The 26,464-nt window shown below is 30.9% G+C and overlaps 1 protein-coding gene across 1 annotated transcript in view; it reads left to right on the top strand.

Moving 5' to 3' along the window:
• The window catches only part of LOC142328208 (eukaryotic translation initiation factor 2 subunit 3-like), a 76,434-nt gene extending 49,970 nt beyond the window's left edge, over positions 1 to 26,464 (top strand). Inside the window, exons 4-10 of the mRNA XM_075371799.1 lie at positions 7,080 to 7,313; positions 12,818 to 12,976; positions 14,505 to 14,734; positions 17,116 to 17,260; positions 18,926 to 19,095; positions 22,510 to 22,682; positions 26,256 to 26,464. Of these exons, the coding sequence (XP_075227914.1) occupies positions 7,080 to 7,313; positions 12,818 to 12,976; positions 14,505 to 14,734; positions 17,116 to 17,260; positions 18,926 to 19,095; positions 22,510 to 22,682; positions 26,256 to 26,310 (1,166 nt within the window). The 3' untranslated portion in view covers positions 26,311 to 26,464. The remainder of the gene's footprint in view (positions 1 to 7,079; positions 7,314 to 12,817; positions 12,977 to 14,504; positions 14,735 to 17,115; positions 17,261 to 18,925; positions 19,096 to 22,509; positions 22,683 to 26,255) is intronic.

Raw genomic sequence — 26,464 nt, 5'->3', positions numbered from 1 at the left:
ACTGATTTTTGATATCCCGGTGTAATGCGAAATTCTTCTTGAACAAACATGAGGATCTACAATGATCACCGCAGCCACCGCTATTTCATTGTTTTCTGCTGTACTTTGACACTTCCTGTTTTTGGCCCCCACACTTCCAGTATCACTAGACTTTCTACAGTTGTGTACACAGAAACACGACTTGTAATATTTCTACCGGGGAATCGTAGAGCATACAAATTTACTGTCTGATCAACATTTCGGTGACATTCCTCGTAAAGCAAAATAACCTCAATTTTTTCTCTTAATTTTAAATCGTTTCATAATTTCCAATAAATAAAAAATAATAATTTAATATTTATTAATAGTTGGCGCGAGTAACAAAGTAATAAAAAAAGCAATAGAAAACACTGATAATACGTTCACTTGGGCAAATGTCATTTGCACCTTGTACATTATTTTTAGGCTATTTTAAAAAGTTCGTTGTGTTTACATGCTCAACTCCTTTTTCTTTTTCATTATTGATAGCATCGATTATTTTTATATTTAAAATTTAATTTTCTTTTACTTAACATCAACCGGATATAACTCGTCAACTGGGCCAGAACTAATGAAAATAAAAACATCAATTTATAGGCCTGCAGCATTTTTAAGGATTAATAAGTAAAGAAATATCAATTTTGGAAAAAAGTCTGAAATGAAATTTTAATTTTTTTGCAGATTCGATTTTGCAATAAAAAATAGAATTTCCTATTAAAAAAAATAATAAGTTGACCTTGAAATGACCTTTATTTGATGTTATCGAGGACAACGTAGGTTGTGAACGTATTTCCTCCTTGAAATGGACAAACTTTAAGAAAACATTTGTTTCCTAAAATGTGTAGTTTTTGAGATAGATGTCTCAATTTAAATGAACCACCCTGTATATATATATATATATACACACACACACACACACACAGTTTGTCTGAAAAGTTCCCGAACTAAATTTCTGTAGTCGATGCAAGTAGCGCCATTTCTCAGACAACCAAGGAACTATGTAGTACGATGTCTGATGAGTGTATGTACAAAATTTAATCACCTTTGGGCACTCCAGTCTTGAGTTATATTCAGCCGCGTACGTTGCGTTCATGTGACCTTGTGCGAGCTCGCGACACGGAACAGAAAAGCGCGATAAAATTTTGTGTTCGACTTCAAAGATTTTCGGTAAAACTTATTCTATGACACAACAAGCATTCGGTAATGAAGCCGCATCTCGTACTATAACAAACACGCTCCTTCTCGAATAACCTCATCTTACTCTTCGGGCCATAGCAGAAGAGCTAAACATCGGTAAAGTCGCGGTACGTACAGTTCTAACAGAAAAAAATGAACCGCCGAAAGGTGTGCTCTCGTTTCGTTCCACAGTTCTTGATCGAAAAAAAACATGTGCGTCTTTCTTGCGCTCAAGACTTCGTTGAAACTGCCGATAGCGACCCGAATATTTTGCAAACAGTTGTAATTGGGGATGAAAACTGGTACTTGTATATCCGCAAACAAAGTCAACTGCTCAATCAATCCACTGCTTGGTTTAGTCCTGGAGCACAAAGATTGGCTAAAGTCAGGCAGCAAAAATCAAGAGTGAAAACAATGTTGATTGCATTCTTCGACTCAAAGAGCCAGATTCATCATGAATTTGTACCAGCTGGTCAAACCGTGAATTCTAAATTCTGTTTGGAAGTAATAAAACGCTTGATGCATCGCAATCGTTGAATCCGGCTTGAGTACCAGGATCCGAACAGTTGGACTCTTGCACAATACCCCAGCCCCACATGGCAACACTTTTAACATGTTATTATGCGCAAATCAAATCATTGTCTTATCTCACCCATCCTATTCACCCAAATTGGCTCCAGCAAACTATTTTCTGTTCCTGAAACTCAGGCTGAAGATGAAAGCCGCTTTTTCAACAACATTCCAGTGATTAAAGGGATTGCACTGAGCAGTTGAAGACGATCCCACAAAGTGATTTCTCAAGAGCATTTGATGAGCTCTACCAGCGTTGCAATGACTGTATAACTAGAGAACGGTTTTTATATAGAGGGCTGCGTGTGTAAATTCATCTATCTTTAAATCTGTATTTTTATTTAATGTAGTTGAGGAACTTTTCATATATACTGTGTATATATATATAACTATAGTCTATAGTAGAAGCATATATCTAGACTTACCATCATTAATCGTTTCAGAGGAACTGAAGAACGTTATCCATCTACATGTGAAGTTTACATATAACCATGAATTTTTATATGCTTAACATATAATTAATGAACGAACTAAATTAATTTTTGTTTTAGAAAGATATGAAACAATTTTTCCATGCGTTTAGAAAGCAAGCCATTTTATTTTTTCTTCCTTAATACTTAATACTTTTTTTATTGTCATCAATTTCTTGGTTCCTTTTTGATGGAGGATATTGATTTTAAGCTCATATATGACATTTAATTGAAGAATTTAATTCTTTTTTATTAACAAAAATGGTTATGTTCTTTCATCAGAATATTAGGAGAACTGTAATTTTGATATAATTTTACTTACTAAATTCTGTCATTTATAACCTCATTTCAAAATATTAGATCCAACCAGAAGATAATGTAAACTTATTTAATATTAGTATACTGCATACAATGAAATTAAAAACTTGCTTGCATGAAGCAGACAGTTGCTGTGCAGGTCATTATATTACTCTTAACATTTGGCTCATTCAGTAACCGAGTATTTGCAGTACAGTGTGTTTTTTCTATTTCCATAAATAGCAGAAATTCTTTCCACAATTAAAATTTATTATTTTATTTAATTTCTTTAAAATATTTAATATCCTTATAAATATTTCTTATTGTATACAGTACAAAAGCCAATAGTGCATACTTTTATTAATAGATTCATAAAATTAACATAGCGTCATAAAATGAATGACCACTTTATATGAATAAAGTTTATAAAAATATTTCATGTGAGTTACATTTATATGCATGTGTTATAATGGGTATTAGTATTGTTGATGATTATAGTAATAAACATAATCTTTAAATAATAGGCCTATACCCTACAAATTATAATTATTAATAGCTTATTCATTTTATACGTAATTCATTTTTTATTCATAGAATAGCTAATTAATTTTTTTCACATTGTTGACTAATATTCATTACTAATGTTTACTTTTCATTTTCAATAAACTGATTTAGTTCAATTCTTGGTGTGTCTCGGTACAAATGGTATATTTTCCTTCTATAATTTGTTTGTATTAATGAATTCATATGTTTTTGTTAGTGATTGTTTTTTTGTAATGACAGAATTTATATCCATAGTTAAGAATAAAAAGCTCCATAGTCAAGCTCATGAAGAAGTTAATGTACGAGGTGTGACAATAAAGTAATGAGACGGATGTGAAAAAAAATGTTGCTTACCGTTATAGTCATGTTTAGTGTTGTCTCGTTCAAAGTAGTTCCCCTCTGATTGCACACACTTATTCCAGCGCTTCTGCCATTTATGGTAACATTTCTGGAACTCATCTTCTGTAATATCCTCCAAGACCCTCGTCACAGCTTTTTGGACATCTTGTGCTGTTTGAAAATGGTGTCCCTTGACCGCCATTTTGACTCTTGGAAATAGAAAATATCTGGTGAATAAGGTGGCTGTGGTAGTACTGAAATTTGTTTTGAGGTTAAAAATTGCTGTACTGACAGAGCAGTATGGGATGGCACATTATCGTGATGCAGAATCCAATTATCAGCAATGTTGGCACGGACACGAAGAACTCGTTTACGAAGTCTTTCTAAAATTTCTTTGTAGAAATATTGGTTAACTGTTTGTCCAGGAGGCACCCACTCTTTATGAACAATTCCCTTGGAATCGAAGAAGCACACAAGCATGCATTTCACTTTTGACTTTGACATGCGAGCTTTTTTTGGTCTGGGTGATCCCTTTGAGCACCATTGCGAACTTTGGCGTTTTGTCTCTGGATCGTATTGAAAAAACCAACCTTTATCACCAGAGATAACACGGCTCAACAAATCTGGATTGATTTCCGTTTGCTCTAACAAATCGGCTGCCACATTTTTCCGTGTTTTTCGCTGTTGTTGTGTGAGATTTTTGGGGACCATTTTTGCACAAATCTTTCTCATACCAAGATCTTCAGTTAATATTATACAAACCGTTTCTCGATTGATGTTGAGTTCTTCTGCAATCATTTTCACGGATAATCTTCGATCAGATCGTACGATTTCACACACCCTGGTCAAGTTGACATCTGTCCGTGAGGTTGATGGTCGTCCACTGCGGTCTTCATCTTCAACATTCGTTCTGCCTTCACTAAAAATTTTATGCCACTGAAAAACTTGAGCTCTTGACATAACCTCTCTCCAAAAAGCCTTCTGAAGCTTACCATAAGTTGTCGTCGCGTTTTAACCCAATTTAACGCAAAAAGAAATGGCATACCATTGCGCAATATTTTGCGGTTTCATTTCTGTGACAAGAGATACAAACACGTGTTCACTTATTACAGCACAACTCACAACTGAGCAGTTGTATCAATGGTGCCGCTTGGACTAGAAGTAGCTTATTGACCAAGGTCAAAGATGGTGTGCCTATGCAAGCTGCAGGTTTGCCACATCTTGCAAAGAAAAATCAGTCTCATTACTTTATTGTCGCACCTCGTATAAGATTTTATGAAGAAAGAAGCTATAAAGTCAAGAAAATTAGATCAGAAACATTTAATATGCATTTAAAAACATCAAAAAGAAAAGCTGGACCTTCTTAAATCTAAATTGCTGTCGTGCTGATTCAGTATACCAAAAAACGTTAAACAATGTTCAAAACTAATTAGTGGATTGGACAGACAGTTTTGATCAAGGCATAGTAAGAACAGTTAACAAGTTTCACCCAAAACATAATGAACTGTCTACATTAAATAAATTTGAAGATCTTCAAAAGACTTTTCAATTTAAAGTTTTTAGAACTACACTAGTAGAGCAGCTGTCCTGAAAGTTAGGGTTTCTATCTTCCACTGAATTTCTTCTTTCTCAAAAGAAGAAATTCAGTCAAAATTTAAGGAAAATGATCGACTGCAGAAAAGAAAATTCTTAGATTGTTTATTTGGACGAATCATTATTTTAACGTCCCATTTGGCGACAAAATCATGGTTGGATGACAGTGATGCAGGAGTTCAAGTGACAATTAATATAAAGGTGATTTGGTTAATCAAATCCATGCTGGAGCAGAAATAAGGTTCATTTTACATGCAATGTTAACTTGGAAAATAGTTTCAAAAAGTGGTGACTATTTCGACATCAACAACAATTTCATCAGGTAGTCATCTGAAAAATTAATTCCTGGTCTTCCTCCTCAGTCAATGGTTGTTGTTATTATTTTTTCAAGCTAGAATATTAAACCACAGAAAATTTTTAAGTCTTTTAGAAGAAATTAATTATGGTGACGTACTTGTACACACTTTGGTACGATGGCTACGCAGAAGAAAATTTCTAAATCGGTTTTCTCTTTACGTCATGAAATTATTGTTTTCACTGAGCTTGACAATATGGGTGGTGGTCTGTGGTCTCACGTAATCTTTCTGTGTGACATTACAGACAAACTGTCTCTTGTTGATAGAAAATTCCTGGCGCTTAGAAACAGCAACTATTACAAAACTAAGAGTTGCTGTTTCTACATTAGCTACATTTGGATATGATTATGGAAGATTATTTGAAAAATTCATTAAGTTCAAAAACAATACAAATCTGAAGATTATTTTTAAAGAGGAAACGGAAGTAAACTGGGTATATAGAATTTTGGAAATTAATGCCTGAAAAAATATGAGACTACAAAAATATGCACAAATATCTTGTGCACATCAGTATATCTTTGCAAAACATTGTATCCTAAAATGAAGTATTTGAAGAACATTATGGAAACGGGCTTACCAATTAACATCATGGTGATGTATTAAGAGAAACATGTTGCAATTATAAACATGATTTAAATTGTTAAAAGTATCTCAATGTCAAAAATCGCATTAATACTTATAAAAATGTTTGGAATGTAAGTTTATTCTATTATATTATAATTCCTTTGAATAACACATTCATTCACTGCTGTTTTTTTTTCTCTACTTACCTGCTGTGCTGATTTTTTTTATAGTAAATTATATTAATATATATAACTAGCATATATAATTAGTTTACGATTATCAGAAACTTGATAGTATGTGATAATGAATAGAATTTAAGAAAAAATTATACTATCTGATTTTCTGTAAAACAATCTGCAAGAAGTTGAAAAAACTATCTTTATTGAGCAAAGCTGTGTGACTAAATCACAACAAAAAAGTAACAATGAACAACCCAAAGAAACCATTCTCCATCCTAATACACAATAACAAAATCCTTATCGTTTACTGAATAAGATCGAGAGAGGATAGAAGAATGCCTTACCCTTAACGCATAGGTGGCATCATGGGCATAGAACAATTCTCTTTGACACCACTGTGGTGTCATCAGCATTGAGTGTGTTAAAGTTGCTGGCAGTTTTAACTTATCTGACCATTTTGGTACAATAACAAGTTGTGGCCCGCGTTATGTCGCCAACAAATGTAACTGGCCTGTAAGAAAAACGTGTTTGAGTAGGCTGCTTTATCAGATGTGATAAAAAACTATTCACACTAAAATAAGCTATTATCCTTGAACATTAAATAGTAACTTATAGATAACTAAGATATCTTTCAATGAATGCTGAGCTGTACCTGATAATAGAGGTAAACATATTTATTCATTTCTAAGTCAGTGTAAAATTTCAGCTTTACATTTTCAGTAATTTTTTGTCATATTGGAAACATTATCCTTTTGCAATTCAGCAACATACCTTACATGACACAGTAAGATGAGTAGTGAAGAAAATACCTCCAATTTATAAACAAGTGTGTGCTTCAAGACATATTACCTATGTTTAATAATTGATTGAACTGATAACCACATGGTTTTAAGTGGTAGAGTATCAACAAACACACAGCATTATTGATTTTTTTGTTAACTATACATTATGTAATAATTGTTTGTTTTCTACAGGTTATGCTAATGCTAAGATCTATAAATGTGATAACGAGAAGTGCCCTCGTCCTGCTTGTTACATATCAGGTGGTTCTTCTAAAGATGATACTTTTCCTTGTTTACGTCCTAATTGTACTGGGAAGTTTCAATTGGTGAGACATGTGTCATTTGTTGATTGTCCGGGACATGACATTCTTATGGCAACAATGTTGAACGGTGCTGCTGTCATGGATGCTGCTCTTCTGCTAATTGGTAAGGTACAAATAATATTAGTGGCATTTATAAAGTACATATTTGTAATGTATATAAAAATTTATTGATTTTATTTTATGATTTCCTTGCTGAGAGTTAAATCAGATATTGTTATATGTCAAATAAGTAGACAGAATTGCCAAAGCTGCTTGAAGATATTCCTTTAGCGTTGAGACACAAAGTATATTTTCAGCACATTTTCCCCACTTTTCTTGTGCCATTTCCAGTCACTTAAAGCATCATTTCCCTGAGAAATGGATCAGTGGTGGAGGTTCACATTCCTAGCCAACAAGATCACCTGATATAACTTTAAATTTTTGCTTCTAGGGATGGAATAAAATATTGTATAAAAAACAAAAATACATTCTCGTGAGAAATTAACTGTCCAGAAGCATGCCAAGAATTGAAAATGGTGGCTCATTTTTGAATATTTATTATAAACTGGTACATACAAGGGTTTTTTTTTGTCAAGGTCCGATCAGTTATGAAATTAAAACCACAGTGAAAATAACACATTTTTTATTTGTAACAAGTACTTACATAGTCACGCTATTTCTGTACATAGTCGGCACTCCGATTTAGACATTTGTCATAGCATTGTACCGTAGAACATAGCCGCCTGTGTTTTCAGCCATGTTTCTACGCTGGTCGGCAGCTCGATGTCTGTGTCAAAATGTTGTCCTCCTAGCCAGCGTTTCATGTGAGCAAGAGGTGAAAATCGGATGGAACCAAGTCTGGGCTGTATGGTGGGTGATCAAACACTTCCCAATGAAAACGCTGCAGGAGCTTCTTTGTACAGCTGCAGTGTGCGGCCAAACATCTGTACGTCCTGCTTTAAAGTTCCTGCACCATTGTCGCTTTCCTGTCACTCATTGAAGTTTCACCATGCACATTATTTATTCGTTGATGAATTTCAGCTGCATTACATACCTCAGCCTGAAGAAATCTAATTACCTCACGCACTTCACACTTGGCGGGAGATGCTATTGTTGTAGACGTGTTTACGTGCTAGCTGCGTGTTCGAAACTAAATGAAGTGACATGGTGTGATTGAAGGCCATATTAGAGACGCTGCGCAACACATATGCACAAAGGTTCATTCGATTTTTGCAAATCTTTTTTTATCTCTTTTATCACCTGAAAACAATTTGCTTTTGTGTTTTTAACACAGATCCATTTATGGAGAAACTTTTAAATAAAAAATAAATGCAACTATCTCATTAATTTATTTCTTTACTTGTGGACTTATAAAATATTGTATAATAAATTATTTTTTTCTCATAAAATGGTTTCATTGTTGTTCACGTGTAAAGTTGTAGGCTAATTTCACAACCACCTTTCAGATCACTGCGACCCCCCAGTATGGGGTGAATAAATGCTGACTTAATTATGTTTGCAATGTTGCAACATTGAGAAGGCTATTTTGCTTATGAGGACCTGTGATTATTTGAAAATCTTCAAGAAGTGTGTTTTGCTTCATATCTATTGTTTTATTAACTGTGTGGTATATTTTTTAAATAAGTACTGTTTGATTTACAGTAGCATGAAATTTAATCCAAACACAGGGAATCTTTCGTTTATTTCTATGTTTTGGCTTTACTGTTTGACCACATCCATTCTTTTAAGTTGTCTATGTAATGTGAGGTTATAATTTTTAGGTTATTTAGCAATTTTCTGGTTATAAATAGTGTTTTGTGAAAGTTTATTTCATTTTTTATTACGAAATCATATTTTTATTTATTTTTTGCTCTGCTTGTCTTGAATATGTATATAATAAAGGACACAACTCCAAGAAAGCGTTCGAAAATTGTTTTTCCTTTTTGAGCATACTAGTATGACAACAACAAATAGCTTGTTAATGTGGTGTTGGACTGGGTATAGTGAATGCTACTTAAAAAAAATTTAAAGAAACTGGTTCCTTTTCACCTCAAAGAAAAGGCAAATGTGGGTATAAAAGAAAAACTGCTCCAACACAAATCAGTTATTACTGAGAAAAAGTAAACTTAATCCAAAATTATGTGCTGTAAAATTGAATCAAGAATTAGCAGTCTGTGGCTAATAAGTTAGGACATATTTATTATTAGATGTGGAAATTATACAGGTATGATTTTCTTCTAAATAAAGTTACTTTTTATTAAAAACATTGTTTATTTGGATTAATTTGCATGCTAGTGTGTGTGTCAACTGAACCACAGCTGTCACAGTTTTGTGCATGTGCACTGACTACATCTATTGGCTTGGTACAGATTCTATAATGTGATTTTTAGTCATTGTTTACAGTTTCCTGTGCTTGTTTAAAGTGCCTATCAGTATGGACAGCATTGTCTATACTCATAGACGGTACTGTCTACTGTATAAACATGTATGTATGAGGGCTGTATAAACATGTATGATGTGGCACAGAGTAGGTGGCCGTCTGTCATTACTGATGACCTGGTGCACAGAGGTTATGGAAAAATCTCATGGGAATAGAAGGTTTATGGTTTTATCATTCTGTAATGAATTTCTTTTAATTTTACAAAGTATTCTCTATGAAATTGTGTCAGTACACTTAAGTTATTGGGAGTTGTACTCATGGTGAGTACAAAAAAAATTGATTGTTGCATAAAAATAGATGTTTAGCCAGTGCTTTGAATTTTCTTATAAGATACAGCAATGAAAGCAATTCATTTTATTTAAGCCAAATTGTTATTGGTAACAAGGCATGGGATTCTTCCATTACACCAGAATCAAAACAACAGTCCATGGAATGGAGCTTAACATCTTTGAAAGTGAAGTTCAAGCAAACAATGTCATCCCGAAAAAATCACATGCATATGTTTTGGGGTAGGCAGGGGTCATTGTTTGTTAATTTTTTGCTTTGGGGTGAAAAAATAAAATGCTGAGACAAATTGTGTGGGACCTTGACTATACTGCATCGCACAATCCAAAACAGAAGGCATGTATGCTCAGTATGGGAATCATGGTGCTTCAAGACAAGTCTCGGCTACATGTGGCTCAACACACCTAAGATCTCATTGTGTAATTTGGCTTGACGCAAATTGATATCCACCATACAGTCCTGCTCTGGTGCCCAGTGATTACCACTTTTTCCTGCATTTAAAGAATCATCTCGGCAATCATCACCATAACAAGACATCAAACCAGCCATTCAGCAATGGTTATCTTCTCAGGCAGCAGATTTCAATGAAGCTGGAATGGAACAAGTGCCTTAATGTTGGTAAAAATTATGTTGAATTGTAGATTAAGATGAAGCCTTTCAGGTAAATATAAATTAAAAAAAAAATAATTTTCTTGTTTTTTATATCAAAAAGTTGGTGATAACTTGAAATTAATTACATGATGTCCATAATAGCTTGTTAGCAAATTACACTGTGCATCATTAATTGACATTATATAAGGTAAATTTTTATTTATGTAATTTCATCATGAACCTAGGCCCTCATGAATATTAATATTTATTTTTATTTTTCATCCAGTTTTCATTATTTCCCTTTTATGTAGTTCAAATTAAGGTTAATAATATTCAATAAAATCATAACAGAAAAATCATTTAGTAAAATCATAACTTTTGACTAGTTATCTTAATTATTATTAATGTAATGACTGAAAAACTGATTTCTTTTTAAAAGAGAAATATCTTTTATAGTTGAATTACTTTAGTAATTTTCATTATTAGATGTTACATTAGTTCAAATTATAGAACTAAAACAAAGAAACTGCTCTTCCAAAAATGCCTAGTTTAAAGGATAGTTTTGGGAAACATTTATACAAACCCTGACAAGCTGACTGTTAAAAAAAAAGTTCTTTCTCAATAACCCGAATATAACTGTGTTTCAAGTCATACGAAATGAACATGCTGATGTAGGAGGCACCAAAGAAATTTATAATCAACCAACCTTCACAGAGCACATGTACTATTCTGATGTACATGTTTTGTGAAATGTCTGTTGGAGACAAATTGGCATTGAGATAACTGCTGGCAGTTAACAAGCCTTTGAGAAATCAAGAATTCTGTATTTCTTTAGGAATCATAAGTACAAGACAGTTTCTCTGAGCAACGCTTTTGTCATTTGTGTTTGGGGCATCAGATTAACACATGGATTTTTAATGATTTCTGGTGGTTTACCAATATAATCCTTGAATAACTATATTCTTAAGTTAAGTTTGTCACATTCTTCCTTGTTCATTAATATATTCAGCACTGTAGTAGAGATATTTAAATGCAGTAAGAATTTTTGGATTCTTGTGCAATAATATGATTGTCAAATTTTTGTAAGTCTTAATGGCTGTTAAATTGTTGTCTGAAATTACCATAAAATGTAACTTATGATAAATTAAATTAAATTTTTCAGAATTTGGGTTTTTCACGTTTGCATATGGGCAGTCCGTTATAATACTTTATTGCTTTTTTATTAAAAAACTTTTTATTTTGTATAACTACATTTTATCTTGTAAATTAGTTCTCAAATTAATGAATGCAATGTTTTTACACACACTGGTGTATATTTTTGGGGGTTCTGCACAATCCCTATTTTGATTTCTTTTTCCATTAATATGTTGCTATTTAAGAAATAATAATTTCTTAAGTTTATTTGCTGAATTTCTTACAAAATTATAACTTTTATACTTCTTTTAATTTTAACTTCTACAACAAGTTTGATTGGAGACTGCATTTGTTTTATCCAATGATAAGATTTTCATTTGTTGTTCACTCATAAAAATAAAAAATATATAAAATTTTACTTAGTTTTAGGCTAACTTATAGTACTTGTAATAAAGTCATTTAAATCATAGTTATTGACTACTAAGAACACATTCAAGAACTAAGCATTATAACATAATTAACTGTTAAAACTCACCAAATGAATAATTTTTTTGCAGTATTGCTAATTAGTATAATTAAGATATTGTTTTCTTTTAAGTCATTTGGAATTATAAGATTGTAAGTAAGTTAACTGACTTCAATGTATAAAAAATTATAATTGTTAAATTACATTATTGTAATTTATAATTCTCATATCTGTACACATAATAATATTGAATTTTTTAATAAGAGGCCTGTTGTGTTGTAATAAAATAGTATATATTGATTAAATCTGAGTCGAGTTATCTGATTTGTTGTAATATTTCTATTTAAACATAATTTTAATTTTAACAGTATATTAAAATTACTTCATTAATAGCATTTGTTAGGAAGAAAGCTTACCTGATGTTTCATTAAGGTTGATTAAGAAGTTTCTTACCTCATTTTTAAAGTTCTTAAAACATTTTAATTTTGCCACAACAGATAAATTAAATTTCAAGCCAGTTTATGTTGTTGAGTGTTTGAAATAAGTTAGGAATCAATTTAACGACTTTGTCATCATTTTTCTGAGTTGTAAGCGACTCCTTTTGTCATAATAAAACTTTTGCTTAACTTTAAACCTTTACCTTACATGTTTCTTTATAAAATGTGTCAGTTGTGTACTGTTTGTCAGTTTGATATTTTTTCTATTGTTACAGCTGGCAATGAATCATGCCCACAGCCACAGACATCAGAACATTTAGCGGCTATTGAGATTATGAAATTAAAGCATATTGTTATATTACAAAATAAAATAGATCTTGTTAAGGAAGGGCAAGCCAAAGAGCAACATGAACAAATATTAAAATTTGTTCAAGGTATGTATTTGTAATATCATGCTTTATGTTTAATCATCATTCACATTTACTAAATTGTATTTTTTAGCTTCTCTTTTATGGCAGAGCTTATTTGTTACTAATTTAAAAAGAAACTTAAATATCATCATTAATCTGTAAGGGTTATTTTGTTTAAATCTTCTCATTCTCTCCGCTGATTCATTCTATTAATTCAAGGAAATTCAAGGACCAATTGTGGTAATTTACAGAAAAAGTAAAAAAACAAGATATAAATTAAATCTTTTAATAATATAGCCAAGGTAAAGGAAAAAAGGATTTACCTTTACACAACTTCCACATTGAACCCAGAATTAAGCATAATTAATTAAATACAAACAGTGATATTTATACTAACAGCCAATTTATTAATGGAGGTGAAAGTCATCTCCAAAAGGAAAGGTTAAGCAAGTTTGAGTTAAATACCCATTTGAATGGAATTAATGGGAGAGCTGTGAATTTATACTGTTGAACATCTTTTATTTAATTAGGAAATGCAATTACTAGTTTATTCTTATGTTTCTTTATTTTCTACAAGTCTTTATATTTGGGGTTTAATGCCAGAATGTTTCAAAGCTCTCAATTAGTCCTTTATAGCAAACTCCAATATAAAGTTCCACTATAAAGGCTCTATTATCATCTCCAGTTTCAGTGAAACATCTAACTCCTAAAGCTTATAAAGAAAACAGAATTGTTTGAGTTGATCAAACACTGCTGAGAAATCAAAAAAAAAAAGTAGTTTCTTTCACCTTACGCCTAATTTTTAAGTTAATAACAGTCTAGAGTAAGAATATTATCAGAGGCTGTTAAATTACATATAATAGTAAAAGTTGAATGTTATCAATAACTTAAAAACCTTGATTTTTTCAGTTTTATTTTATTTCACTACATAAAATCTCAATAAATATATAATTAATTAAGCTATTCCATTTAGGTTAGTGAAATTACTATTGAAATAGCAAGGAAATGCCATCATAATTTCCAAAATAGTTTCAATTTACTCTTGTTTTCCTTGATTCATTAGCGTTGTGATTTTGCATGGAGAGAGAAGCTGGTTCTTCAAAAGATCAGCAAAAAAGAAACTGTATGTATGTATTTAGTTTGATTCATTTCCTGCTCTGTTAATGTTTATTAATATTAATTTTTAAATCCATATTCTTGGTTGTAATATGAATATACATATGACATACCTTCATTTTCTCATTTTATTATAGTTTTTATGTTCAGCACAATAAAAAAATTTGCTGTATATAATTCAATTAAAAAAATTGTTTCTCTGCCCAGAGTGGGTTTTTAATTTGTTTCTCTTCATTTCTTTCTATACTTATAAGATATGGTATATACTATAGCACTTTTTTTACTGTTTGAATTTCAGTAACTCAAAAAAGATACATTATCCTGTGATTCTGCATTACTGAGGCTTGACTACATGTAAAAACTGTAATTTGAGTAGGAATGTTTAAGTAAAATATGCTTCACAACAATTTCCTATTTTTTGTGCTTTCTGGTATAGGTACTGTGGCAGAAGGAGCACCTGTTGTTCCGATATCAGCACAGTTAAAGTACAACATAGAGGTGCTTTGTGAGTATATAACAAAGAAGATACCAGTACCAGTCAGAGATTTCACTTCACCTCCTCGCTTAATTGTAATCAGATCATTTGATGTGAACAAACCCGGATGTGAAGTGGATGATCTTAAAGGTGGTGTTGCTGGGGGTAGTATATTGCGTGGAGTGCTAAAGGTAAATAATAAATTTATAATTAAGGTAAAAATTATTGATCTTGTTAATTCATTAAAACTAGAATATCTTATGAAAATTACCCAGTGAAATGAATGCAATTGGGTCTTTTCAGATTTAATTCTTTTAAGATTAGTGTAAAATATTCCCAATGATTATTTTTCTGAGAATGAATTTGTGATTGGGTGCAATATAAATTATATTGCTCCCTTATTTTGTAGGGTATTGTTGTAATTATTTAATCAAACTTATTTTATTCTCAAGTTAGCATTCAGATTATGTAGACATAGTTAATTTCTTTTTTGGGTTTGTTACTACTCTTTTTTGGGTATAGTTCATGCCACAATAATCAGGCTTACGGGTTTGGAGCTGAGACCCGTGGCAGCGCTTATTGTTAGCATTCATTTCATTAGGTATATAACTTGTTCACTTTTTCTGAAAGTTAATTATTTTATTGGTACATTTTTCTGAAATTTTAATTAATTCTTTTAGTTTAATTTTTTTTTACAATTTGTCTTGTACAAATATTAATTTTATAATTTATGTATTTCCTAATTTGTAAAAATTATTTTATTGATTAAAATTATACTTACCTCCAACAAGGAGTATTTCAGTTTGGTTCTTTTTCGATTTGTTGTTTTGTAAATTCATTTAAAAACACGTAAAATAAATACTTAGTAATACCGTTACTTTGTTATTAGAGAGAAAACCTGATCGGTTAAAAAAAAGATTCACATGCAAATTATTATTGGCTGAATGTCCAAGTAATGGTGTAATTCACCATTCCAGAAACATTATCACTGCTACTGTCTTCTATCACAGAAATTTTGTGTAGTATTTTCCACTTGTTTCATGTAATCATCTTCTGTGTGCTTTTTTTTTACAATAAGCTTCTAGTTGTATTTTTTCATTTCTGTTATTTTATCTTCACATATAATTTGTAACTGATTATAATGTTTCATATAATTTTTGTATTAAAACTAATTTCTCCTCCAGGCTGTATTAGTCTTTTTCCTCTCAGAATTGTAATTTCTAGGTCTCATCCAGAATTTATTGGCGGAGTGTGTAAATTAAACATATGCTTTATTAGTATATATAATCAGTCTTTTCTTATCCTAAAATGTCTTAATTGAGCTTAAATATTTTATTTGTTTAAATCTTTTATTGTGTTTTTTCATAGGGATTTGCCTACTGTTCTCAGTTTTCCTAACTTAAATTGTAAACCTTACAGTTATACTCTATCACAGTTTACTTTCTTTCTCACAGTTTCTTCAGTTTATACTCTCTTACAGTTAATTAACTGAATCCTTAACTGTCTTGCAATATTTTTATTCTTGGTAGTTGCTGATGTACTTTATGAAATTTATGTACATCTCTTTTACTATAACTTAATCAAAATTGTCAATTCCTGTGGAGAGTTTATCATGATTTTTAAAGACATAAAAATCATGTGGTATCTTTTGTGGTACTAAATTGAAGTGGATGGATTATCAGCCAATAATTTTAATAGTAATTTTCTCTCCTTTATCATCCTGAACTTGTGTGACTGGAGCACACCAGTCACACAAAAAGAAAGAACTGCAGCTGCTGTTCCTTCCTCATCTTTTTTTTTATCTAAATATGTCAATCATCTTCCAATTTTCAAAACTTGATTGACTTCTTTCATAAATTCATAATAGTTTTTGATTATCTGCATGGCTTGTCGTATCAGTTTGTATGGTTTAGTGTAGATTTTATTAAAGCAAGGTGTTATGAATGAAAAATGTTTAGTGCTATGAAGAAAAACTGAAATAAGCAGAAGCACATAGTAGCAAGATCAACAAAAGACTGATTTTTCACTTTTTAATTATAAAAATAAGTTTTATATGATGTATTATGCAAGTTTTATATGATGCATGGAAATTTCACAGCACATGATGATCACTACGCCTGATTGGAATATAAATTCAGAACCTTTGGAATAAAAGACAATCTGCCATAAGCTTATGGCAGTACTGCCACAAAATCTGTGTTTTAGTACTGGGTGCACTTATTCAGTTATCAGCTGTATGTAGAATGGAGGAAAATCATTGAGTTCAATGAGTCACGATGAGGTTTGAAAACTTCTACAGTGAATTTACTCAAGCAGCAGGATATTGATTTAAATGCTAATATAAAAGACAGCTGTTATATAATACATTGTTATATAAAAACATCATTGTGTTTTTGTTTAAGATTGTTATAATTATTTTTTAAACCATTTTTGTTTTAAACATGAAGATAAAAGTGATATATTTTCTAAATTATTATGTTATAAATATTGAAGACATTTTTTTAGATTGAATCTTATAATTATATTTTTCCTTTATGAAAGATTAATTTTTCTTTACCTTTGTTTTTTTTAGATAGGTATGGAGATTGAGGTACGTCCTGGTTTAGTATCAAAAGATAGTGATGGGAAATTGACTTGCAGACCAATATTTTCACGTATCGTATCTTTATTTGCCGAACAGAATGAACTACAGTTTGCTGTACCAGGTGGTTTGATAGGTAATTATTAATTATGTACTTTTGCTTTACCTTTTTATTCAGTAAAAACAAGCATGATATTTCAGCGTTAAGAATTTTTTCACTTGTCTGTAAAATTTATATGAATTTTGTAAAAACTGGTTTAGTCATTTATATATATTAAGAATTAGTAATTTTACATTTTTGATTGGCACATATTATTTTTCATTTTGACAAAAACCCCTTTTTGTATCATATTTATTATCAACTTTATACATTAGCCAAAAGTTGAAGTAAGAATAAAAATACCTGCTGTAAGAATATAATTGTTGGAGATTTGTATAAATAATGTTAGGATTGAGGTTGTTCCTTAAAGTGACATAAGATACAGCTTATGTTGAGTTGGAAGACTCCACTTGATATTCCAGCAAGAACGTTGTTCTATAAACCCTAAAATTTAAGTAGAGATTTTAGAACATTTAAAAAAGTAGGCATCAATTTACATTTGAGCTTGAATTAAAACATTCTAGTTTTAATATGTAAATTCCATCTCCATAAGTAAGCAGATTAAAATATATATGTATATTAAGGTTATATATTATGTAATAATTTTACTCATATCATTTTTTTATTAAAAAAAAAAAAATTGTTTACTGTCTTTTTGGTAAGGTCTAAGATTACCCTTTAACATTTTCACGCATACAATTGAAATTATACAGATGATTATTGTAAACATGTAGCTGCCCAGTCATTTTTTATGTAATTATTTTGTAACAGGCTACTATGCCTCATTTTGTAGTGTATGTTATGTTCAGATATTTTTTTTATCTTCAATTTTCTGCATATTTTTTTTACTTGCACTATCTCAGCGACTGCTCAAAAATGTAACTATTACTTTTTATTATTATCCTGTTTAAAAAAATTACCTCTGTATGATCAAAATTAAACTGTATTAATATAAAATTACTATAATAATCAAATTTTTTAATATACTTTATATCCTACTTCAAAGACGTACCGCCATATCATCAAAATTAAATTGTATCTAATGTAAAACTTTTTTACAATATAAATTTTTTTTTGTCTTTAATAAAACTTTATTTTATTTCAAAAATTACCTCTATCAAATAACAGTAAAGTTACTATTTTTTTAAAAACATTCAACTTGCAACTAAATGTAAAAGCAATACATAGCATTAAAGAAATAATTAAAATTAGAATTTAAAAACTTATACACTTAGGAAATTGTTATGTTTGTGTTTAGTGCTGCTGGCTCAGCTGTGAAATAAGCAGTTAATATGTCAGCATAATCATCATATAATTTGAATTCACCTTTTACCTCAAAGATGTATATATTATATGTAAATTTTACTTTTAATTTTACATAAATTGAGTTTTTTTTAGTTCATTTTTCTGAATAATGTATTTTATATCTGTTTTATTAATTTAAAAATCTGTTGGGTCCCTGTATGAAGTTAGTATCATTTCTTTATTATATTTTTCATGTTGTCACTTTAAAAAAATTTGTTTTTTCTGTTTTAATATTTCAAAAGTGGGTTGTAGGTCACTTATCAATGATTTAACGCACAACATTTTATTGGCTATTCATGTTTATCTTACTAAGATGCCATTAAAAGTACTGCAGTTAAATCTAGTCATTCTAATTTATCTTTTCCAGTATTACTTAGATTTTTCTCTTTTTCCTAGGTGTTGGAACTAAAATAGAACCTACTTTATGTCGTGCTGATCGTCTTGTTGGTCAGGTGCTAGGTGCTGTAGGTGAACTGCCAAAAATATTTATAGAACTTGAAATCTCATATTATTTATTGAAACGTTTATTGGGTGTGAGAATGGAAGGTGATAAGAAAGGAGCTAAGGTAGGTTATTATTATTATCTATCAGTTTTTTAATTAATTATTTTTGTGTTTCAAGTTATTTGATTATAAGAAATAGTAATGTGAAGTCACGACTTTTTTCAATATATTATTATTATTACTCTGCATTAACTAAAAAAAAATATATAAAGATTTGAATAAAATTTCAGTTTAATCATCTATTTGCTTTTATTTGAGCATTAGCTAATTAGCTATATAAAGTAGCATTATACAAGTGAAATAACAGATATCATTCTGGTAAGGTGGGATGTATGTAATCAGTCCTTTTAAAAGTATAGATTTTTCACTTATACCTTATTCAGTTAGCTTATAGAGTTCAAGTAAACAGACTGCACCTATGAGTTTTCAGGTGCCGATTCACAAGCATCTCCTGTAAATCCTGATGCATATAAAAGAAACTACACAACATTAATGTTCAGTAATCACACGGTATTATAATTTACAAAAATTATATATATATTTTTAATTAAGACATTTTGAGTTTTTTTAAGGGTTATGAAATTGCCAACTGTCCACAAACAGTAAAAGTTCACTAATATTTTTAATTAAATTTCTATGATAGTAAACAAATAATAAATTAAATTCAGTTTTTGTCATCTGATTGTGAAAAATTCATAGTGCTGTCAGTATTAAAAGATACAATGGGAGGCACAATTTTGTTGTCTATTATCAAATTCTCAATAGTTTGGTTCAACGGTATCGTTACATGTTTTATTTAATTTTTCCATTTTTGCTGGCCTTGTTTTGTCTATGGTTTTTTAAGCATAAATTTTTATCAGTTATTTTAAAAGCAGTATTTTCTGACACTACCTAACTTTTGATTTGTCCCTAAATTAACTCAATTTGGTTAAGTTCACAATGGTAGTTGGTAACTCCCTATGATAGGGATAAAGCACAGTTTTGCCACTGGATCGTGCTAACTCATCAATTTTATACACATAAATAAAATCTATAATTTTTACAAAATCACATTTTTCAAAAGGGGGTTTGTTTTCGTAGGAAACTGTAATTCATTAGTAGATTCATACTCATGAATCGCATTGTACATTGAAGCAATACAACTTCCACTTATGTTAACAGTTTAATTAACAACATTCAGAAACAATACCATTGGATTTCTCTACAATTCATTTTTGTAAGCATTTAAAATTATGGGTTTTTTCCGCACAACTTAAGGGCTTTCTTCAGAAGAGATAGCAATAATCATACACTATTATCAGCTGAATTGGTATCAGACTTGGTGTCAAAATAATGGTATAACTCAATTTGTACAGACACAAATCTAGGAATGCACTACACTCACATTCCAGTAAACTTTAAAAAAATTGCATTATATTAACTTTAATAACATTAGAGTAAATAAATAAATAATAAACAAAAATTGAACATTATAACAAAATAGTGGTAATATGAAAAGATCAAGGGTTTTAATAATATTGAGAAGACATAACATTATATAAGCATTTGATTACATGACTACTATATGATGGTGACTAATGTATGTGTAAGGTTAGTGCTGTACATATATATTGTGAATCAGCATGATACAAGGAATGTGAATCACCAGAATCATGACAAACTCACCAACAAACACGTTAACGTTTGTTTATTTTTTATTCTATAAGCTAACTGAATACAGTATAATTTAATTTTTCTATATAATTATATTGTTGTATGATTTATTTGGATTGAATTATTCATAAAAATATATTTTTTTTCAAACAAAAAACTTTTCAGTAAATTATGTAAAACTTTTCATCCTTAATCTTTGTAAAGAATTTACTAGAAAATTCAGTTATCTTTTTCTGGTGGGAATAAATAAGGACTTGAGTAATTTAACAAAATTGAAAGTGATTGATTGTAATCTTCATACAAGAATGTTCGTTTGTCCTGCATGCGTTCCATTCATCCGATTACGATTTAGTTTGGTGAAGTGTGCATACACTCACAAAGGTTTCTGAATTAGGTTGAAACTGCTAGGTGGTGCTGGGGTCCAGATATTTTGAAAAATTGTATTTATGGTCAGATTTGGCTCATGCAGAATTTATATTAGTTATGTGAAGAAAAACCTTTGCAAAAACCATACCCGCTAGTTGGTGCCGGTGTCAGAATATTTACAAAACAAACAAACAGACTTGTTTCTTCTATCTATATAAATAAAAGCCAATATTCGTATGTGTGTCTGCTCTAGACTAAAAAACTACTGGACCAATATACATGCAGGTTTTTCAAAATAGTCCACGTCCAAAAAAGGTTTGAAGCTATTAAAATCCTCTCGATCTGACCAGTAGAAAGAAAGTTAGGGGTATTTTGAATCTAGTACTGTGTTTAGAGAGTAGTTTGAATCAAATCCAATAGCTAGTGCTATTGGATTTGATGCTATTTTGACAATAGGATTTATTTATATTCTGACTTTTATAAAGTAAAAGGTTAAATTTTTGAAATTGTGTAATTTTCAGTTTTTTACAGATGTGTTCATTTAATTTATACATATATATATATATATATATATATATATATATATACTCAAATCTAGCAATAGTGAAGTATCACCGGGTCTGCTAGTACTAAATAAATAAATATTTCTTTCAAAATTTGCTTACAGTCCATGTATAAGTTACTTAATTTATGATTCTCTAAAGTAAAATAAACACAAGTTCAGAGATTTCATTTTAAAAAGTGTTAAATCTCGATATCAAAAGTAGAGAATAGCAGCTTTATAGATTAATAAAAATAAATTTATATTTCAAAATATAACAGTTGTCTTAAGAAAGTATATAATTTAATATTTACAAAGCTCTATTTTGTATAAATAATCATTTGTAAATGTAATAATACTTTGCAGATTATATATTAGCTATAGAGTTAATCAAATAACTGAATAATTTTTTTTTTTACCTAATATAATTGAGTGTATGTCTGTGAACTCTCCCAATCTATCTACTCACTCTTTTAAAATAATTTTAAACGTTTTTAAACTTCTACTTACATACTGTAATTACTTACTAAAACTATATTGTTTTGTGATAGTAGTGTCACTACAGAAGTGTTAATAATTGAAAAAGAAAATTGAACAGTGTTAAAGCAACTTAGAAGTAAGTTAACTTATTTTAATCATTTCTAGTTACATAACATTTTAGTTACTTAATAGTAAGTAACTAGAAATGTTTATTAATAATAATAAAGCATTACTGCATTATTTATATTCATTATTTAATATTCAGATCTTTAAATTTGTACATTATGATTTCACATTATTGTCCAGGAAAGCCACAAGATTTCATCATCAGTTCTTTAAAGTTACTTAATATTGATATCATTCAAGTTTTAAAAGTGTAATGGGGGAATAAGTTGTAATTTTTTGTTAGTATTACACATTCTTTTTTGTGTCTACAGGTTCAAAAGCTGTCTAAAAATGAAGTACTTTTAGTGAATATTGGCTCTTTATCAACAGGTGGCCGTGTTGTAGCACAAAAAGCTGATTTGGCCAAAATAAGTTTGACCAGTCCTGTTTGCACTGAAATTGGTGAAAAAATTGCTCTCAGTAGACGTGTGGAAAAACATTGGAGGTACATAAAAATAATAATGATAGATATAATTTAACTACCTGTCATTCCAGAAGATATAAGCATTTTTAGACGGTCCAAAAATGTATTTCCAAGCTTAGGAGAGAATTTCCTTGCACCATAGTATTACATATTTTAAAAAATGAGTTCAAAAAACAACTTAACCACCTAACACAGTAATAAAAAAACTAATACCAGTGGTTGACTTCGTGAGATCCCGTATCATCAGTTTGTGTTCGTAATTCTATAATTACATCCACTAATAACAAAAAAGAAATGAAAACTTAAGATTTAGAAAAAAATTTAATTACTTTTTTAATTTTTTAACCAAAAATTAGAATTTTTAGAAAAATTTAGAAATTTTATTTCTCTTTTGTTATTTGTTGATGTAATTATAAACAGACTGATGACGTGATCTCCTGCGAAAGTCAACTATTAGTATTAGTTTTTAGGGTTTTTGTTACTGTAATTGGTGGTTAAGTTGTTTTTTGAATTAGTGCAGTGGTCAACATGTTGAAAAAAAATTATCGTCAAAGTTAATGTTGCTTATCTTAGATAGAGTAACAGTAACAGCTGTGGTATGTGAATAATCATAACATATATAATCTGGATTATATATGGACATATAAATCTGGATTTAGTGGTTAATATTTTTATATGTTTCTCCTATTTCTGTTTCTTTGTAGTTAAAGAATATATTTAATCTTTGTAACATTTAATATGTTGTTTTTATTAAATTGAGTGTATATGTAATGTCTTGTTACAGTTAAGCACATTGAGTTATGATATCTATGTGCTATATAAAAAAAGTCTGCACATAGTGGTTAATATTTCTTTCTATATGTTTACCCTATTTCTACAAGGTAATTTGTAAAGTTGATTCTGTTGTTTTGTGTATTGTTTGTATGTATTCTTGCTATATATGAGTGAATGTGCATCCAATTCCCCCAGAAAATTGTGCCTAAACTTGGGGATGACTTGCTGTAAAACACTCAAGATACAAATTAAGCTGGTGTTGCTATGATGATAATCTCATAAACAAATATTATACTAGCATCACTATTATGATTTCATCGCATGCATCTTGCATAATGCAACAAACAGACAACAATATCATACATTTATTCCATTCATCAATAAATTGTAGCCAATTTGCAGCAAAATATGAACACAATAAATTCCTTTTTTTGTTTTTTTACCCCTGACCCCCTGAGCCTGCTTTATCCAATATACATAAAAATTTATATATGTATAAATTTACCTACAGTGACTACTCTAAGGACTACATTGGACAAAGACAAATTGGATTTATATTCTCTCATACAGAAAGAATACATTGAAACAACATACAAAACAATGGAATCAACCTTTGCAAATTAGCTCACAGAAATAGGAGGAACATATAGAAAGAAATATATTAACCACTGTGCAGATTTTTTCCTTTTTGCACATAGAACAAAGAAAGAATCTAACATGCAACAGTTTCATACACATTAAATTTAACAAAAACAACACATTGAACAAATGTAACATGCATCATATTTATCATATAATTACATAACAAAGGTTTTTGCATTCTACCATTCTAAGACAAACACCGTTTTTTTTTTCTTCCCTTTCTCCCCCAGACCAGTTATCCAATTTAAGTATACTCGGTCTAGGAGAGTGTCCTTCTAAGAGGGCCTTCCTGCCCACCGGCTATAATTCCAGGACGGCAGGTCGGCCCCCCCCGTCGGATCTTTTGTTACTTTAATTATTTGCCTGCCTCAAATCCCCAGGTACGAAGCCAGGTCCAGCAAAGCTGTCCTCCAGCCCCACCCCAGGGACCGGGTCTCGGTCTTTTTTATGCCTGCCTCAAACCTCGCTGCCGGGGAGCCCGCCCCGGCTATGCCGTTACAGACCCCAACTATGAGGCCGGGTCTCTGTCTTAACTTTATTACTCCCCATAGTTCCGATGTCTTATGCCGTTGAAGTGACAAATTTCTCTAGTATCCTCTCTTCTACCTTCCTCTTCTTTCTCCTTCATGACAGTGTAGGTGAATTTTTCAAATTTCCTCTAATTTTCATCAGAAGATAGGAGGAATCGGGCAAGTTGCTCCGGCTCCACGTCCAAGATTCCAGCTCGTAATCTCACATCATACCAGTTAACACATCTGAAGATGGTGTGTTCAGGCATATCCTCGTATTCACAATACATGCATTTGGGGCTATTTATCAAGTCAAATCAGAAGAAATACGCCTGGAAATTTCCGTGGCCCGAGAACAATTGTGTGATATAGTATCCGGTTTCTCCGTGATTCCGATTCACCCATTCTCTTAAACTTGGAAAAAGGCGTTTGGTCCACAGGGCGCCCTGATGTTGGTCCCATCTTTCCTGCCATTTATCCATTATCTGGTCCTTTGCTTGCAATTTCTCCATGCCTTGCATGCATTATGTATAGCCTTATACCATATCGGTGCTGCATACAATAATATAGACGTGCAAGCAGAAGCTATGACTCTTCTTCTGGAGGCTCTAGGAGCAGTCTTGGAATAATATTCCAGATAAAGCCTTTAACAACTTTTCTGCCGCACTACATCTGTCAGCTATATGCGGACTGAAGCTCAGGGATTTATCAAGAATGACTCCAAGGTACTTCATTTGTGAAACTCGACGTATAGGATGATTGCCCACTTTCAAGTCTAAGTTTCTGATGTGCCTTTTGCCTGTTACAGAAATGTATTCACATTTGTCTAAAGCTAGCTTCAGGCCTTGTTCGCCCAACCAGACGTGAATCAACTCCAGGACTCTATTGCCACTAGTCTCAATTTCGATCTCAGTTTTTGCTGTAATTAGTATAGCCAAGTCGTCAGCATATGCTATGATTTCAACTCCATCTGGTAAATTCAGCCTCAAAACATCGTCAAAGGCTATTAACCACAGCAAGGGGCCCAGGACAGACCCCTGCGGTATACCACCAAAAATTTGATGTCTCAAGCTTCCCTCCAAGGTGTTAACAGTGCACCATCTGTTGTTCAGATAATCGCTAACTTGTCTCTGTAACCAAATTACTAATGCCTCTTCTAGCCAGGGCATTCCTTATAGTATCCCATTTGACAGTACCAAAGGCATTTAAGACAAACGCCGTTAGTAACACCAACAGTAACTGTACTGAAGAAGGATCCATATAATTAGCTTTGTAAGACCACAAGAACCAATTTGCATATAATTTAGAAGAGAGTTAAATATTAATTGTTATATTAATATCATTTATATTAATATTTTATTTGCTGTTATTAAATGATTTACTTAATAAAGTAAGATTTCTACTTTATAAAATAACTCTATAAACCAGTCTTAGTTGCTCTTGATCAAATAATGTTGAATTGTCTATTTATTGGTAATATTTACTGATTAATAATTTTCAGCTGATGTCAACAAATCAGAGTTATTTTCTGTGAAGGAAAAATAAATGCGATAACATTTTATTAACGCTTAACGGTGAAATTGGTGAGACAATTTATGTTATGCACTGTTTATTAGTTACTCTTCTGATCATTATTTATACTCATAATTCTGTTTCTCTGTTTTTACAGATTGATTGGCTGGGGTCAAATCCGCGGAGGGGAGACCATTGAGCCAACCTCATAAGAATTAAAAAGACAACAAACCTAAAACTTCAACACAACAGGAACAGAGTATTTATTCATTTCTGAATTCAGTATTCTCATTTTTTATTGTTTGTATTACATCTTGTTTTTGTATACATCTGTGCCTGCTGAAGTAAAGAGTTCTGAAATTTAAA

Source organism: Lycorma delicatula, chromosome 7 (assembly GCF_047948215.1).
Source record: "Lycorma delicatula isolate Av1 chromosome 7, ASM4794821v1, whole genome shotgun sequence".
Classification (NCBI taxonomy): Eukaryota; Metazoa; Arthropoda; class Insecta; order Hemiptera; family Fulgoridae; genus Lycorma; species Lycorma delicatula.
The sequence above is the reverse complement of the archived record's forward strand: the minus strand, read 5'-3'. Positions and strand labels throughout refer to the sequence as shown.